Raw genomic sequence first — 16,190 nt, 5'->3', positions numbered from 1 at the left:
GGACTGGTGTTCTGAGGAGCTTGCGTCATTAAACTGAAGTGGTAAATGAGCTGGAACATGTAGTTCACGGGCAGAGTTCCTGCTGTGATCAGATACAGCATTAAAGCTGTAGCCTGAAGTAGAGGAGAAATGGGTGTAAAACTCTGATTTGCAACCACACAGCACCATTTATCAGACATGGCAGCATATCCCAAACTCTGATGTAATGGGTACATATGAAGAGAAACCCATTGATAACTGAGGGCATATCTTCCAGGAAAGAATTCACAAACATGGGGAAAAAACATAAATGTAACTGCTTTGATTCTCTATTGAATTATGTGTTGGAAACATGAACTCATGTGCATCCACAGATAATTACTCAACGTCATTTAGTCTTGTGTTTATAGAACTTATCTCTCAATAGACTGTCCGTAGAGCCGGCCTCCATAAATAGAGCAACATTAAGAGTGAGCAAATGGTTTATTCAGCAAGTATTTTACAACTCGCCAGTGATCGCACTTCAGCACGCCTAACTAAATGTTTAATGAGGACATTTAAAAAGGAGATTTCCTCAGAGCGCTGCAGGTGAGTTATTACAAAACCATGTACCAACTTGATGATAATGAATTAATTAGGCAGTGACAAACTCTGAATAAAACAGAAGCAGAAGCTTGCGAGTCTTGTTGGTGGCCAGCGTTTCAATTATCTGGTCAAATGGTTCCCTCTGCTGGTGAGCAACAGTAAAACATGTCAAACAAATAATTCTTAAATCACTAAATAAATAAACCAATACTTGATAGATTATGTTTTTAGTTTTTTTTATTGGAATGCTTTAACACAATAATGTGACAGCGAGTCAAAACAGTGCAAAGAGTGTGTATTGCACCAAAAACACAGACTCCACCATCTGAACCCTCTTCACACATCACTCTCTCAAGCCTCACGTCCTATGTACAACCGGAGCAGTGGGGTCGCTTCTTAACACTCGCACATCCAACGTACACAATCCAGGAGCACACATACTGTCCCCATCAACACATAAGGCACACACATACACCATTTATATTATACACAGCACGTGAATGTGCGCAGCTTAAGACAACAGTAGCATTTGATGCTGGCAACAGAACCGAAGCCATGGAGGAACAGCTATGGTAAGAAGCTCACAGACAAACACCTTTATTTACATGACCTGTGATTTCTCTTTAGCGTTACGATATTCACTATAGCAGTGTTCAGAGCCTACTTTTCCTCCTTAAAATAATTCAATAGCTACACAAGGTGGAGATGTGAGGTGGCAGTGTGGCGAGGCTGGAGTCACTACGAGTACAACCGGTGGCAGAAATAAAGAGGTGCTGATTAACAGAATGCAGAGGAGCTTCTATGATAAAAATAATGTATATTCATGTAGAGAGGAGGGCGAGAGAGAGAGAGAGAGAGAGAGGGTGGGAGGGTTGGACTATGAACAGTTGGACAAATTAAGGGGAGAAACATATGAATGTCACACATCAAACTGTATTCATAAGGGATAGCTTGTGATATGAATAGTAATGTAAGATGACGTGACAACCACTTGTTTGTTTCAGAATTTCTTTCTCTTTTGTTAAAATTTAAATCAAGTTCGCTGTTAAACTGGAGCATGAGAACATCACGGCCTGAAGTTAGGATATTGTTTCTACTCAATAATGTCATCAATTTTTTGGGACGAAAATAGTAAAATGTAAATCTAGGAATAGAAGCTCTGCATGTAAGTGACAGGGGTGTTGTTTGGAAGACCCACATAGAGACATGGCGCAACATCACTAATGGTTATGTATGAATACACGATTTTGGCCGACATTCACTCAATTCATGTACATAAATAATTAAAGCACATTGCATTTAACATACTGAAGCGTCGGCCCACTCATAACACCGAAGCTGAGGCTCACCTTAAAACATGCATGCAGTGAACACCGACATCAGGTTTAACGTGAACATTTAGTTCTGCTGTGGTTTTTATGTCACATGAGATGAAGTAGTGATCTGTATGTATGTGTGTGTGTGTGGTCTCTCCAAATATAATCTATTTTACATTGATTAACAATTTGTAGAGAAAATAAATTAGTTACACATCAATTCAAAAGTGACAATTTTAAAGAATTGTTAAATTTGTTTACACTGTTTTATGTACTGTTTTGGTTCCCAACCATTCACTTGTGGACCCTTAACAGTGATTTTAACATCTCCAATTTCATTGGATTTTTTAAAGACTGACGAGGTGAACATATCCACGTTGTTATGATTTTAAAAAGGTAAAAAAAAGGACAAATATATAATTTAAAAAAAAAGATTTGACACCTCAAGAATTTTCTAGACATCTTTAAGGATAGCCTGACCACCAGGTTGGGAACCTCTGCTTTTTAGTAAACAGGCCAGACTCATAACATTAAACAATGTTGGGTGATGTTCTTCCTACTGTTTGTTGTGTGCTGGATTTCTCGTGATATAATACCAAGACCGCACAGCTACAGTTTTGCGGACACCGAACAAAACATAAGGGAAGAAATTGGATTATGTTCCTCTGTTTAGTATCATGTCGCTGTGGAAAAATGGACAGAGAGAAATGCTCATTTTTACCACAGGCCAAGATAAAGTCTCATATGATCTCTGTATGTCTGTCTATGGTTCAGAGTAGCCTGACCTTGGTGAATTATTTTGCATTAGAGCTTACTACTGCAGTCACAGTGCCTACATCTGTAGTGAGGTCTCTCTCTCCCTCCTTATCACCTCCCCATAACAACCCTCCGCTCATGGAGGTCATCCCACACCCCTCCTGGGCCCACTCACATCAAGGTACTACTTCCCCCACTGTGAGTGGGCCCTTCCTCCTCCAGATACCAGGGGCACATCCCCCCCTTCTCCCACAGCAGTGGGTGGAGATATGCCTCTGGATAAATGTTGATGTCGACGACAGCCCTCAAACCAGTGATGCCCGCCTCTCCTCTGGTGTCTCATCCAGCATCTGATGCAGAAGGTAACTGAGGGGCTTGGCCACTTTGCGGTAACCTAACGGCGTCAGGTGAAGGAAGTCAAACATGTCCTGTGGGACGATGGTTCCATCAGAGTGAACAAAATCCCTGCCCACGTCCAGAAACTGAGCCCGGCCCAGACGTGGCAGCCACGACCGCAAGAACTCGTTAACGGCAGCGTTCTTTACCCTCAGTGGGTTGGGCCGCTCCCCCCGGGGCAGCAGACCCTGAGGACAGCAAAAATATGTTTGACTAATTTGCGAGGTTCAATATGTTGACAGTGGGTACATTTTTTTCTATGATGCAATGTTTATGTAAAACTTCATTATTTCGTTAGCTGCTAAAAGTGAAAAAGTTACTCAAAGGTCACTCAGTGAGATAAACTTCAGAGAGAAATCCTGTCAACATGTTTATTTAGAACCAACTAGGTACAACAAAAGACAAGATATAAAACTGAACTTACCAGGACAACTATCTTTGCCTTTGGGAGGCAGGATGTGAGCAGTTGCGCAATAGCAAGAATCCCTCCTGCAACTTGCTCTGCTGTGTGTTGGTAATTGTTGGTTCCTACCCACAACACCACCACCTGGACAAGACCACAGAAAGACGTGTTGCTTATTCTCACTGCACACACTCCTCTCTGGAGCCAAGATCCTGCTCAACGTTTTGAGATAATGAGTTTTCGTGAAGTACGAGTCTATATTGCCAGCACAGCCAGTAAGCACAGCTAGGGTGATACAACAAACTGCTGCTAGTACAGTTTTTACAAAAAGCACACTTAGGCATTTGGCTGCTAGGATTGTCTTACATTGGGACGGATGTTCTCCAGCTCTCCGTTCTGTAGCCTCCACAGCACGTTGCAGGTGGTGTCTCCTCCAATGCCGAAGTTGAGCGCATGAAGAGGAGAGAACAACTCTCTCCACATCTGTGGATAGGAAACCATGAGTCTGGATTTCATAGGAGCAATTCTGCATTTCTTACTTTGGTGACTAACACCAAAAATCTCACTGATGCTGACAACAAAAGATGCTGATCAAGAACAAGATGCATTACAAAGCTATATTTATAAATATGAGACTCAAAGTCAAGCTAAATAAACCTGTACATTTATGTCATATCAAGAGTAGTGTGTGAAAAGTACTCAGATTAAAAGAAAAAAAATGCTACTTTCATGTGAGTCGTCAAATGTCCAGGTGTAGAATATCATAACTCACCTCAAACTGCTGCATTAGCTGAATCATAGAATCTCCCACAAAAAGCACTTCTGGTTCACCATCTTTACATTCCAGCACAAATCTTGTGTGCTGTAAAAAAAAAATTGAAATACAAGTTCATCACTAGACCTTAGGATGTAGTGTACAATTGTGACGGGTGGAGTAGATACATAAAAACGTAAATAAATAACATTTGCAGAAGTCTATCCAATCCAAGACTTTCAGTCTTTTCAAGTTTTTTACCAAATCCTGGCAGGAGGTTAATACTTGCAAACTTTCCAAGTCAAGACAAAATCCTGTTGGCTCAGCACAGTTATGTCTGGTGCCCTAACTAAAAAAGAGCTCGGAGCGAGGCGGTCTGTCTCAGTTCTATCAGCTTTGGAGGATTAACCTTACATCGACCTACTAAACAAGCTCGAAAGTGTGGCTGTCTAAAAGAAACACAAGCCTCAGGAAACGAATATGATGTCGACCAATCACATCATCTTCACCCCACATATATTTTGTCATTGATATTATAGAGAACATCATCTAAACAGTTTTGATGCTGATCTAGCTTGCATCTGAAAGTCTTCTCAAAACAAGCCAATGCACAGGATCACTGCACAATTATGAAGATAAATGCAAGATTCAATGTGTAGTTTAAAGGGGTAAATTAATAGGGAAAGTAATCTGAGGAACTTAGCTTCAATGTCTATTGGATGACAGAATGGGTAGAATGGTAAGTTAGGGCTTGGTAATAAAACAATATAGCTAATTATCAAAATATAATCTTCATCAATAGCAGTATAATACAAATCCTATAGCAATGTAATGCATATGCATCCTGCAAAGAAAATGAGGATGTATAACACATAATAGAGCAATTTGTCAAGGGATTGTCATTCCCTGAAATAAAGAGCCACAATAATTATTTAAACTTACCAGAAATAATCATGTCTCATTTATCATGACAATTATCAATTTATTGACTTAATGTCATTGCTCGGGCCTGTCGTGAGTCAAACATCACACTGGGGTGTTATCCTGGTGATTTCAAAGCTGGATTTGTAAGCTTGAATGTATATATCATCACAACAACCCAAACATGCTTGTTCAGACTGATGCTATGAAGAAAGAGGGATAAGCCGAAGAATGAGACTCAATAATGCAACATATCGCCTGAATGAATAAGAAGAAATCAGTTGTTTTACTTTGTGACACATGAAGACAACGAGCGATGGTTTCCTCCTCTAAAACACAAACCTGGGACATCCAGCGTCCGTCTCCTTGAGCATCTTCTACCGGCTGAGCCACTGCAGCTGGGTTCCGTTCATCGGCACTCATCCTGCAAGACAACACACAGGATTCACAGAGAGACACAACAACACACAACTAGCCGGCGGGTTTATGTTGTCTCGGGCTGGTGCAGTGTGAGGCGCATCAGCAGCAACAGCAACAGCAACAGCTAACCGGAGCTGCTGTCATGTAGCAGCTTAGCATCACAGCAGCACACAGACGCTGCTGGTGCGGATGGCGGCGACTTCCGCTTTCACGGCGGGTGTTTACAGACCATTATAGAGCATTAACTCCGCTATCGCACTGTTAGCGTGTTAGCCAGTGAGCTAACCAGCCCGCTAACAGACTGTTATGGCTGCATCTTCCACACTAACGTTGGACACAGCCGCCGACATTAACGCGGGGCACTTCCAGTCCTGTACTTTATTATCATTATCATTAATTTGCAAGACAAGCTACCTTGTGTGTTGTTGGCCGTCACGCGTCGGCTCCCACCGGCTTCAGGGCAACTCTTTACCCGCGACTTGTGTTCTCCGCTGTGGGACGGTCGGCGGGGGATGCTCGCTAGCAGCCGTTAGCTGACTCCAGCTCGACGAGACAACAAAAGGTGTGTCAAGAAGACACGGAGCAGAGAGCGTGAGAGGAGGAGAGACCCCCCAGCAGATAGCACTGTCCGTAACACGGCAGCGAGCCGGAGTTACATACACAAACCACACTACACTGCAGTTTAAGTAGCCGGAGCTAAAGTAGCTAGCTGTGTAGCATACACCTGAACACTGCTAGATTCTGTAATTTATGTTTTAGATCCAGAGAAGTACACAGGGCTGCTGCCGCAATGAATCATGGGTGGCTCGCTGGTTTTGAATGTGCAATTAAAATCTAAAAACAGCCTGACACGCGGGACTTTTGATTCATAAACAACATCGCTCGTGTTCCCTGTGTGAGAAATAACACTGTAATATATTATATATCTTTAGCATCACCGCTAGCATCGCTGTTGTGTGTCTGCCGTGAACAGACCTTTCCCTTCCACTGGTGGCTCATCTCCCTGCGGCAGACCGCAAAGCATCATGGTCACGTTCGGTCAGCCGTCCAGTGCTGCAGGACAAACAGGAACTATCTAGAAATATGTGATGTATGCTTAAAAATACAACCACAACAAAGGACACTTGTATTTTACATTACATGAATGTTCATTTATATTTATATTAATAGATTTGTTCACCCTTTTGGGCTTTTGCATTTATTTTATCTGTGTTGTTGCATTTTATCTGGTGTCACAGTAAAACACAAAGTCAAATTTATTTGACATGGTTGACACCGCAACTGCATATTTTTTTATGTGAATCAATTTGTTTTCTTTGTAATATTTGTTAATAGCATTGTGATCTGGTCTTTTTTGTTGCTGATGATAATAGTTTTTTTTAATTCATATAAAAATAACAAATTAAGTGGAATTAGTTAACACAAACATATCTTTAGTTATATATGATTTATAATTTAGCTGTGTTGCATTCTGTTGAAATTAGATTTGTATGACTATGGGGCTTGGGGGAGGTTGCCTCTGTCGTGCAGATCTGAGTGGGCAAGTGTAGACATGTCAGGTTCATGTTTTGTTAGTTATTTCACATGATTGTCGCTGTTTGGTGTCGTGCCTCGTAAATGCTTTTTTACACATTTTCTTTAAGCAGCAACTTCCTCCAGGTTTGAGTCCAATTTGAAACTCTGAAATACAAATGTAAACAACCTGGGTAAAATAGGATGTTACATCTCTCTCTTATCTTTATATTTGCATGTTATATACGTAAGAATTGTTTCCATCAAAGCTGGGTTGCAGATACCCAAATGCCTTACCAACATTGTGTTGTGCAAATGCAAAAGATCATTTTTTAATCCACCAGAAATCTGTCTCAGTTGTTTTCCGACTGTGCATGAGCAGACGGGCCTTGAAAGTGCTGTACAATGAGTGGTTATGAAGGGACACTGTTATAGGATTAACACTGCTCTGCCCATCAGGAGCTGCAAAACATGTTTTCACCACCGTGTTGCCCCAGTCTTTGGGGAAAAACTCTTATCAATCTCTCAATTCATTTTACATCCAATCGAGTGACATTTAGGGAACAACATGTTTAAGACCATGGATCCGATGGGATCTCAGAATCAATAAATCAAAGTAAAGTATAGATGAAGAGATTCCCACATTCATGGATTGGACTACTGATAACAATAATAAAAGTTTTTGCAGAATGTTCTCTCTCATGTTTTGTAGGGTGCGGTGAGGTGAAGGGTGTTACAACATGAAACTTCACCACTAGATGTCCCTAAATTCTACACACTGAACCTTTAACGTTATCACACAATAAAACACACAATATTCCCCATTCATACCGCAGGATTCCACCCAGGTCTGTTGACTGCGCAGTGGCTGGTGTTTTTGATGTGATGCTGTGGCCACCAGGTGGAACCAGTCCAGAGAAAGTTGACTTTAGTACAAAGTTTACATTTTAACTTGACTCTGGCTTAATAAGTAACTCCTGAGCGATCAGTGAGTGGATCTAAACTCCCTCTGGGCTTGACGGGAGTAAAGCACGAACAAGCTTTGAGGGGAATAGGGCAGGTATTGAGTGTGTGATCATACAGGTTATGCAAGGTGGGAGAGGATCGGCTTAACACCGCCCATCAGGTGTGTGCAGGCGGAGTGTGACTCACTCTTTCACCACCGAAGAGGAAAGACCCAGGAGAGACGAGGCGTTTGATTATTACACCCCCGACTCTCTGCATTGATATTTTTTCCTCCATGTCTGCAGCGTGTTAACCTACATGACGCGACTCTCTCACAGGATCTAACCAGCTCCGAATAAATGTTGAATTATTATCCTATGTGTCGGATATGGCCTCTGCTTCTCCTGGGAGGACTCCTGCTGCCAGGTGAGTCCCAGCTACTTCCTGAATATAGTCTGATCGTTTACTACGTTGTCTCTAAAGCAAAGCAAAGTAACTCATGTCAGCACTGTTGTAAATAAGCCTTGTTATTTGTATCTGTGGGTAATTAGCCACTTCTCATTTCAAGCCAAGCAGCGTTAAGTCTGCTAGGAGCTTGTTTATTTGACTTGATCGCTTCACATGAAACCTTCCCTCACAGTGAAGAGTAGAAGCACTTTGTAGACACGAATATACAATGTTTTCATATAATCTACACACAGTTATATATGGATAATTGAACCATTATTTAATATTATCAACCGTACATGAATGTCCCAGCAAAAGTACACTGTAGTATAATAGTATTATAATCGTTTTATTTTTATTATGTTATTTATATTATATATACCTTGTGTTACAATGTTATCTGGATGTTACATTTATTCTTGTGGAATATCTCAATTAAATCTATATCATTACATTACATTTCATTTAACTGATACTATTATCCAAAGCGACTTAAAATAAGTGCATTCAACCATGAGAGTACAAACCCAGAACAATACGAATCAAGTAAGTACAAATGGAGTTGCTGTATAAAGGCTTGAAACTCAGAAGTGTTGTGTAATTTCAACATATTTTGTCAGTTATTCGAAACCATCACCATCACATGCCCCGCTGGATGTTGAATGAGCGACAACAGGAAACACCTAGCCTCCAGGGACTGTCCCAATTTTGGTTGAACGGTCGGAAATGAAACTAAGAAAATTATTTACAGATGAGTCCATGACACAGATAATTTACCTTTAAACTTCAGGTTGAAGCCAGCGAGCTGTAGTGCTTGAGACCATTGTTTTCCTGCAAATGTCGAGCTGTATGATGAACAGTTTCATGGCATCACAACAGATAGATAATATGGAGCAGGACTTTTCCTGTAAGGGAGATATTATGCTAAACTACACTATAACTTGTCTTATAAGTAGCACATATCTGCTGTGTATTTACATGCAGAGACTTGGGAACGGCAGGGAGGCTTCTCATTAATTCACTTTTAATAAGAAAGTGAAAGTGTTCCTCATTCAAGTTTGTATTAACTGTAAAATGCATTGTGCAAGAGTCAAATGCTGCTACTTGCAATAGGGTAAAACTAATAGTTTACGTAACCACTATGTGCTGTAAACAACAATTTTTCATTTAAATTGGGTAAAGTCTGCTCAAAAAGTCACTGAATGACACTACTATATGCATGACATCATGGCATCTTATTAGCACTCAGCATAATGTCACCAGGTTTCATTCCTTTGTTTGTTTACTTCTCTCCATGGCTCTGCCTGTCCCTCCCATAGTATTTTAAAACAGCTAACAAAGCTTAGTAGTGTGTGCTTTCAGGTATTTAACATCTATTCACACAGTAGCAGGGTGGGTCTGCGACTTTCAACATCTATTCACAGCTCGACTCGAGGGACCCCAACGACCCAGTAGTTGGTGGTCGCTGCTGGTCAATGACCTGCTTGTTTAACATAACAACTCTCATTATCTGTAACAATCCACCAAGTTTAAATACCTGAAACCTCCCACTAGTCAGTATGTTCACATGCAAAATGACCTCAGAGAGAGAAAGTGAGAAGACCCTTCATTTCTGTGTCAGCTTCCATGCAGTCAAGTTGAGTGACACATAGTGTGCCTGCAGAGGGCCGACCTCACACTCAGGTCTGTAGGTGACCGTCTTTTACAGAAGTAGCTACCTGCATGTAAACACTGCATGTGACAAAACAGAAAATGACAATTTAGTTTGACAGAAATTTGTTAATGGTGAAACTCCTGCACTCGACCGGCTGACCACTGCTGTAACTTCGTCACTCTATAGAATTGGACTGAACATTTTCTGGAGGGGCTGTATGTGAGAACGTTAATATCAGAGTCAGTTGTTCCGGGTATATTCCACAACTTTTCCTCCCAAAAGGTCTAAGTGAGCCACTGTGAGAATAGAGGACGGAAATTCACAGCGAGTGAGTTGGCGTGTTGGTGAGGTTTAAAACTCCGAATGGACACAAATCTCAGGATGAAAAGAAGGTGTTCTACATGTAGAAGACGCAGACAAAGATGTAAACTTGGAAAGACAGCGAGATTCTAGAGCTTTTGGTGATAGGAGCTGGTGTCGATGTGCTGTAAAAAAACAAAAAATTCCTTTTACGCGGCAGGATTCATACATCATGTCCTGCCTCCTGCACGATTTACCCAAACACCAATTCTTGCCATTTATTATGAATGTGTCGGACCAAGACAATCTCCTGCTGCTTCCGTCATATGTGAAAGGAAAACTTTATCAATGGAAACTATCTACTCTTCACAACATTTCCGGGAGTTCAAGTTTGAAATCGGCTAATCAGTCAGTCTTGGACATTAGGCGTTTATATGGCCAGCCCCAGTGTTGTGGTCCAGGTCCAAAAATGTAATTCCTTCACATTAGTAGCTCCTCATTACCCAGTTTTGAAGAAACACCCACACATTCAAACATTTCCTACTTCCTGATTGGCATCAACCTCCTGTGAGATTACTGTTCGTAGTGGGAGGAGCTGAGAATTTTGGAGCTACACAGGTTTCCTGGAATTAGACAAAGAAATGTCAAATAGCAAATATATGTAAAGAGATTCAATTTCTAATGGGGAGAAAGCATATCCACCTCAGTATCTAAAAGAGCTGTAGTTTTTTATCCTCTATTTACAGTCGCAGGTTTGCTTTTATTCAAGTGATATTAATCCTCTTTTTAATCATTGAATTTGACATTTGACAAGTTCTTGTTCTTAACATGTCCTACTAAATTCTCTTTAATTTAAGATTTTTCATCTACAGGCGAACATTTGATTTCACGCCTCTCTGTTCAGGATTACTGGACATTCTTGGCTTCTTCTTTTTCTTCTTCGCTGTGGTTCATTAGAAGGAATGTTTTAATCCCCAGGAAGAGTATGCAGGTCTGCTCGTCCCTGTGGCTGACAGTGAGATCCAGATGGAGCTCAACTGCTAAACTTTGCAACAACCCTCGAGGGAGATGAACAGTTGACAGATTGCTCCTACTGTGGGTTTCATGGTTTCAAGTGAAACATGATTCATATTTGTCAAAAGGTTTATACCACTTAAATCATAATAGCCCAAATCTGCTTTATCCAGATGAAATATTTAATACTCCCTGTGTTTGTTAAGGGTTCTCTTAAGGCTGTATCGATATGACCTTACCTACGCTCCTCATACATACGTGCACTCATCAACCTGTGGTATGCATTGCAGCTCTTAAATTATTTGAATTAGTTGTGGTCTTGTTTGCCGTTGAGTCCACGACGGTAAGTGGATAATCAGGTCATACCATCTCAGGCAGCGGCGTGTCGCACAGATTGTCAGCACCCAAAACTTCACACATACTAACAGCAGAGATCTCTCTGTTACTTTGCTCTTAACTGTCAAGAATGTTTCTGATAAATGCCGAAACGCGTGACAAATTTGACACTAACCTGAGCTGTTTGACCCTTGAACCTTTGTGCATTAGATTAGATATTAATAAATATTCCTTGTTGTTTTACTTGGCTGTCTCTGTCACAGGGTGGCAATATGTCAGCGGAATAGAAATTTACACTCCAAGCGACTTGGAGGCAGCCAACGGAACAGATGTGAAACTGAAGTGCACCTTCACCTCCACTCACCCGATGTCGGCCAAGTCAGTCACAGTGTCGTGGAACTTCAGGCCCATGAACTCAGGAGCAGATGAGTCGGTGTGTAGGAACTGAGCTTTTATTAAAAAACTACTTTGACTGTTTTTATTTATTGTATTTTAATGTCGTCATTTGTTCTTTTCATTTTATCGCTCTCATTCTTGAATCAATGGTCAGTTGATAAATTTGACTGACTCCTAACAGCTCTAAGTGAATCCAGAGGAGAAGAGTCGGTGGCAGGGCTGATAGCTGCTCATGATGACTCTTACTGTACATACATTACCTTAGAATTAGATCATATTTGTAAACAAGGTAAGACTGGAGTGTTCAAAGTGATCATCAAAGGTCAGGAGCATCAGCTACTGTCCACGCCTTCATGGTCACAAATTATCCTTGAAGAGCAAGCGACTGTCGGGTTGTGTTGAGCATTTCAATGTGTAAGGAAGGGAATGTTAGCCCCATGTTCGCCGAACCAGAAAATGTGCACGTAGCACAGAAATGCTAGCTTCGTCAAGCTGCGCTACATTAGCTCGCTAACAGCTGACATAGCCAGAGCAGCAGCATTTTAGTAGAAGCAATAATTTGGACTCATACACTAAATGATCTTTATGCATTATATGCTTTTTGTGTGTTTTCCAGGTGTTTTACTACCAGGAGAAAGCGTACCCTCCAGACACTGGGCGTTTTAAAGGCCATGCAGTGTGGTCGGGGGATATAACGCGAGGGGACGCCTCCATCACCCTGCATGAGGTGCCCCCGACCTTTAACGGTACCTTCGTCTGCCAGGTGCGCAACCTTCCAGATGTGCACGGAAAAAACGCAGAGATCAGCTTCAGAGTCGTCGACAAAAGTAAGACATCTGGGATCAAGAGTAAATAAGTGTATTTTCATCCCATTTTGGCTTGTCAGTCAGTACCAAAGTTCTTTCAGAATATATTTAGATTGAATTTATTAGCTGGTCTTGGTAGAAATATTCTGGCCTGGATGCTCTATCAATCTATTTTCTCTCTATTGTGTTCTCTGCTGCTTTTCACCATATGTTAACACTTATTTGTCTTCCATTGCCTCTAGTTACTCTCACTGACATCAGCATCCTGGCGATCATCATCGGAAGCGCCTGTGGCGTAATCCTGATCCTCTTCGCTATCTTTATGGCGGTGAAGCTTCACAGGAAACGGAGCATGGAAAACGACATCGAGCTGCGCCCAAGGGAGCAAGAGTGGAAGGACCCGACCGTGTGGTGAGGACCAGAGAGCAGGAGCAACGCTCGCTTCTTCTTTGGGACTGGTGTGGCGTCTGATTAGCTGTTTGGGTCCACTCTGCTGGAAGAGCCAAATGAAAGCTGAGGGGGGCACGGTGTCTTTTTTCTTCCATCTTTGCTCCTCCAATGTGAACCTCTCAGATATTATTGTAGTTTACTCACTTCAGTATTAGAACTGTAATGCACCACATATCCAATTTGTTGTCACGCCAAATCATTCCACACTTTTATATGTTTTTAGCAAAAGTTCCATTCAGTATTTAAACTGTAGACTAGGAGATGTAAATATGGATGGATTTTCTAACAAAATGCGGGTCTTTAAACTTGTCCATTAACCTCAATTCACAGCAGCAGTGCTCACTGCATCAATTACATTTATTTTTTTATCATATAGCAATGAAATGACCAGTTAAATGTGTCTTTATTATCTTTTTCAAATTGATCATGAGTTTTGTAGTGCTGTGCTTCAACTGAATCATCATTGAAAGTTGGTCCCCTTTATATAACATTTATCCCTAAAGAGCACAACGGCACTTAAGACACGATACTGCTGTGGTGAATTGAGTCATAAATCGATGTATCCTCTCTTTTGCCTTCTCCTGAGGGATTGTAATATAGGTGTAACTTTTTCTGAGCATAACCCTCCCGCTGCTTCACAGTGTGTGCCACTTTTACTTATGAACACATGTCTACTAACCCTGAGACTTTAAACCCAGAGAACCACGGTGCTTTTGGTGGAGAAATGTTGATGAACTGATGTTTTGGTCATCTCTGTCCACTGAGAGAATCAGTGCATCGATTCTCCGTGGTACTCTGGCTGGGTTTACTATGAGCTGAGGATTTGGGGTATTGTATTCATCATCTTCTGGCAATCCATGTTTGCTGAGGTAAACCAAAGTGGGTCTTTTGTTAATTTGCCACACTTTACATTTGCCCAATTATTCACCACTTTATACATCAATAGCCCATCTCACTGTTTACGTGTGTGTGTGATTGGATTGCATTTGTCCCGTCGGGGTGTGGTCAGTGCTCCGGAAGAGGCAGTTCATCTGAAAGTTGTGGCGAAAAAAGAATCTGAAAGTTCAGATGATGAAGGGTCTGAGCCCAGCAGCGGCGATGACGATGAGGAAGAGGACGAGGAGGAAGAAGATGATGATGATGATGACGACGATGACGACGATGACGACGATGGCGATGATGATAGCGGCGGTGGTGATGATGATTAAATTGCGATTGATAATTCATTGTTCACATGTAATTTATTTAATGTCAAAAAGAGTATTAGCCTTGTACTCCTGTAACACTGACGGACAGTTTTAAAAGATGGAACAAATTCAATACAGAAGCTTTTTTCTGCCCTTTCTTCTTCGTTGTCAAAACCTACATTACCCACGATGCAATTAGAACACTGACAGTTTGGTTGGCAGAAGCTAATTTCTAAGCTCAGCAGCAGGGTACTCTCATTCTACGTTTCATACTCTTCGGACCCAACCAACACTGACTCAAGTGACATCACCTGAGAAGATTTTTTGAATTTCACACAGCTCTCACAGCAACATGGGGCTTTATACAACTTTTAAGATATATAGTATTACTCATAAAATGTATAAAATCACTGGAGCTCCCCTCTTTTCTTTGCCTGTTGCATGGATGTGGATTGATGGATGATTATTTTTGTAAATGCTCTATACTTTAACTGTGCTTGTTAGTGCTGAGTTGATTGTTTCCATAGAGCTGCTCTTGGGAAAAAAAATGTGTTGTCTCAGATCAATGAGAAAACGAACTATAGATTCCGCCAGTTTAATTTATTTCTTTGTGAAAACTCACACACAGACACACACACATTGAATGTGTATATGCTCCACTGCCACACCAGGCCTTTCTGCTGCTCACTTCCTGAATGCACCGGCTGAGAGTAGACAAAGCCAAAGTTTTTTTAAAGATATATCTTTTAAGTGTGTTTTCTGTCTTTACAGATGGTTTTATGTGTTTCTGGAAAGGAAAAGAGAGAATGGGTGTTTTAGCTTCCAGAAAATCCAGAGTGAGACGTGTGAGTGATGAGCTGTTTACTGCCTCGGCCACGCTGATTTAGTATTTTGATCCTGTACATAATGTAAAATAAGCAGAACTTTACACTTTAAAAAAAATCACATCCTATAATGTTTGTCACCAAATGTGTCTCTGTTTTAACACTGTATAATAAAATGACTACTTTTGAGATTTCGGAATAACATTGTGTGCATTTTGATAAACGTGTTGAGGTGTGGGAACAGATCGGCTCATGAGGTGAACGGATCAGGCGAGGGAGTGTGAAATACCAAGCAGCAGCCACTCCCGAATGTGTCACACATGGCTGTATACAGTCACATGTCATTAATCTTAAAGCAGCTGCGCAATCTTAACCATGCAGCCCTTGACTGATTCGATTTTGTGACTAATCTAGTTATCTTGTCTGATATTCGATTAAACATCTTATGGAATGTGTCTGAAACAGTTTGAAATAATCTTACTGGGATATTTTTTTTAATGTTTCATTTCAGTTAACACCTGAATTACCACAGGAATACTGCAGGTTAAATAACTTATTCACTGTAAAGTCTTCCCAGTGCTTTGAGTGAATCATGGTTCAATATAAACTACTAGAGACACATAGGACACATCTTCCCCTGGTGGTATTTTAGACATATTACTACATTGAGTTATCTCACATGTAATAACTCACGATTTCCACAATGTTGGATCATTCTCAATCTTACCATGTGACCACTGACTCTGAGAAGTGTAATGTTGACTGTTAAGAAAGGCCAAGGCTGTGGTT

The 16,190-nt window shown here is 41.1% G+C and overlaps 2 protein-coding genes across 3 annotated transcripts; one reads left to right on the top strand and one right to left on the bottom strand.

The window, feature by feature from the left end:
• Positions 1 to 788: 788 nt before the first annotated feature.
• pafah1b2 (platelet-activating factor acetylhydrolase 1b, catalytic subunit 2) lies at positions 789 to 6,560 on the bottom strand. Of its 2 annotated transcripts, none has more exons than XM_053440761.1 (6): positions 6,506 to 6,560; positions 5,453 to 5,534; positions 4,208 to 4,297; positions 3,802 to 3,918; positions 3,457 to 3,579; positions 789 to 3,220 (listed from the first exon to the last, which is right to left on the bottom strand). In XM_053440761.1, the coding sequence occupies exons 2-6, from the start codon at positions 5,531 to 5,533 to the stop codon at positions 2,942 to 2,944; spliced, it is 690 nt and encodes a 229-aa protein (XP_053296736.1). In that variant the 5' UTR covers position 5,534; positions 6,506 to 6,560; the 3' UTR covers positions 789 to 2,941. The 2 variants fall into 2 exon arrangements, with proteins under 2 accessions (XP_053296736.1, XP_053296735.1); XM_053440760.1 differs by lacking the exon at positions 6,506 to 6,560 and adding an exon at positions 5,945 to 6,499.
• Positions 6,561 to 7,968: 1,408 nt separating this feature from the next.
• On the top strand, positions 7,969 to 15,592 carry mpzl2b (myelin protein zero-like 2b). The gene is made up of 5 exons (XM_053440759.1): positions 7,969 to 8,413; positions 12,002 to 12,171; positions 12,751 to 12,961; positions 13,183 to 13,351; positions 14,400 to 15,592. The coding sequence occupies exons 1-5, from the start codon at positions 8,347 to 8,349 to the stop codon at positions 14,596 to 14,598; spliced, it is 816 nt and encodes a 271-aa protein (XP_053296734.1). The 5' UTR covers positions 7,969 to 8,346; the 3' UTR covers positions 14,599 to 15,592.
• Positions 15,593 to 16,190: the final 598 nt, after the last annotated feature.

Source organism: Pleuronectes platessa, chromosome 15 (assembly GCF_947347685.1).
Source record: "Pleuronectes platessa chromosome 15, fPlePla1.1, whole genome shotgun sequence".
Lineage (NCBI taxonomy): Eukaryota > Metazoa > Chordata > Actinopteri > Pleuronectiformes > Pleuronectidae > Pleuronectes > Pleuronectes platessa.
This window is presented reverse-complemented; position numbering and strand designations above follow the sequence as displayed.

Coding starts and splice junctions, on each gene's coding strand:
- mpzl2b (XM_053440759.1), top strand. CDS start 8,347: ATGTTGAATTATTATCCTATGTGTCGGATATGGCCTCTGCTTCTCCTG. Junction 8,414..12,001: donor GGGAGGACTCCTGCTGCCAG/GTGAGTCCCAGC, acceptor TCTCTGTCACAG/GGTGGCAATATGTCAGCGGA. Junction 13,352..14,399: donor TGGAAGGACCCGACCGTGTG/GTGAGGACCAGA, acceptor GGGTGTGGTCAG/TGCTCCGGAAGAGGCAGTTC.
- pafah1b2 (XM_053440761.1), bottom strand. CDS start 5,533: ATGAGTGCCGATGAACGGAACCCAGCTGCAGTGGCTCAGCCGGTAGAA. Junction 4,298..5,452: donor ACGGACGCTGGATGTCCCAG/GTTTGTGTTTTA, acceptor TTTTTTTTACAG/CACACAAGATTTGTGCTGGA. Junction 3,919..4,207: donor AGCTAATGCAGCAGTTTGAG/GTGAGTTATGAT, acceptor TCCTATCCACAG/ATGTGGAGAGAGTTGTTCTC.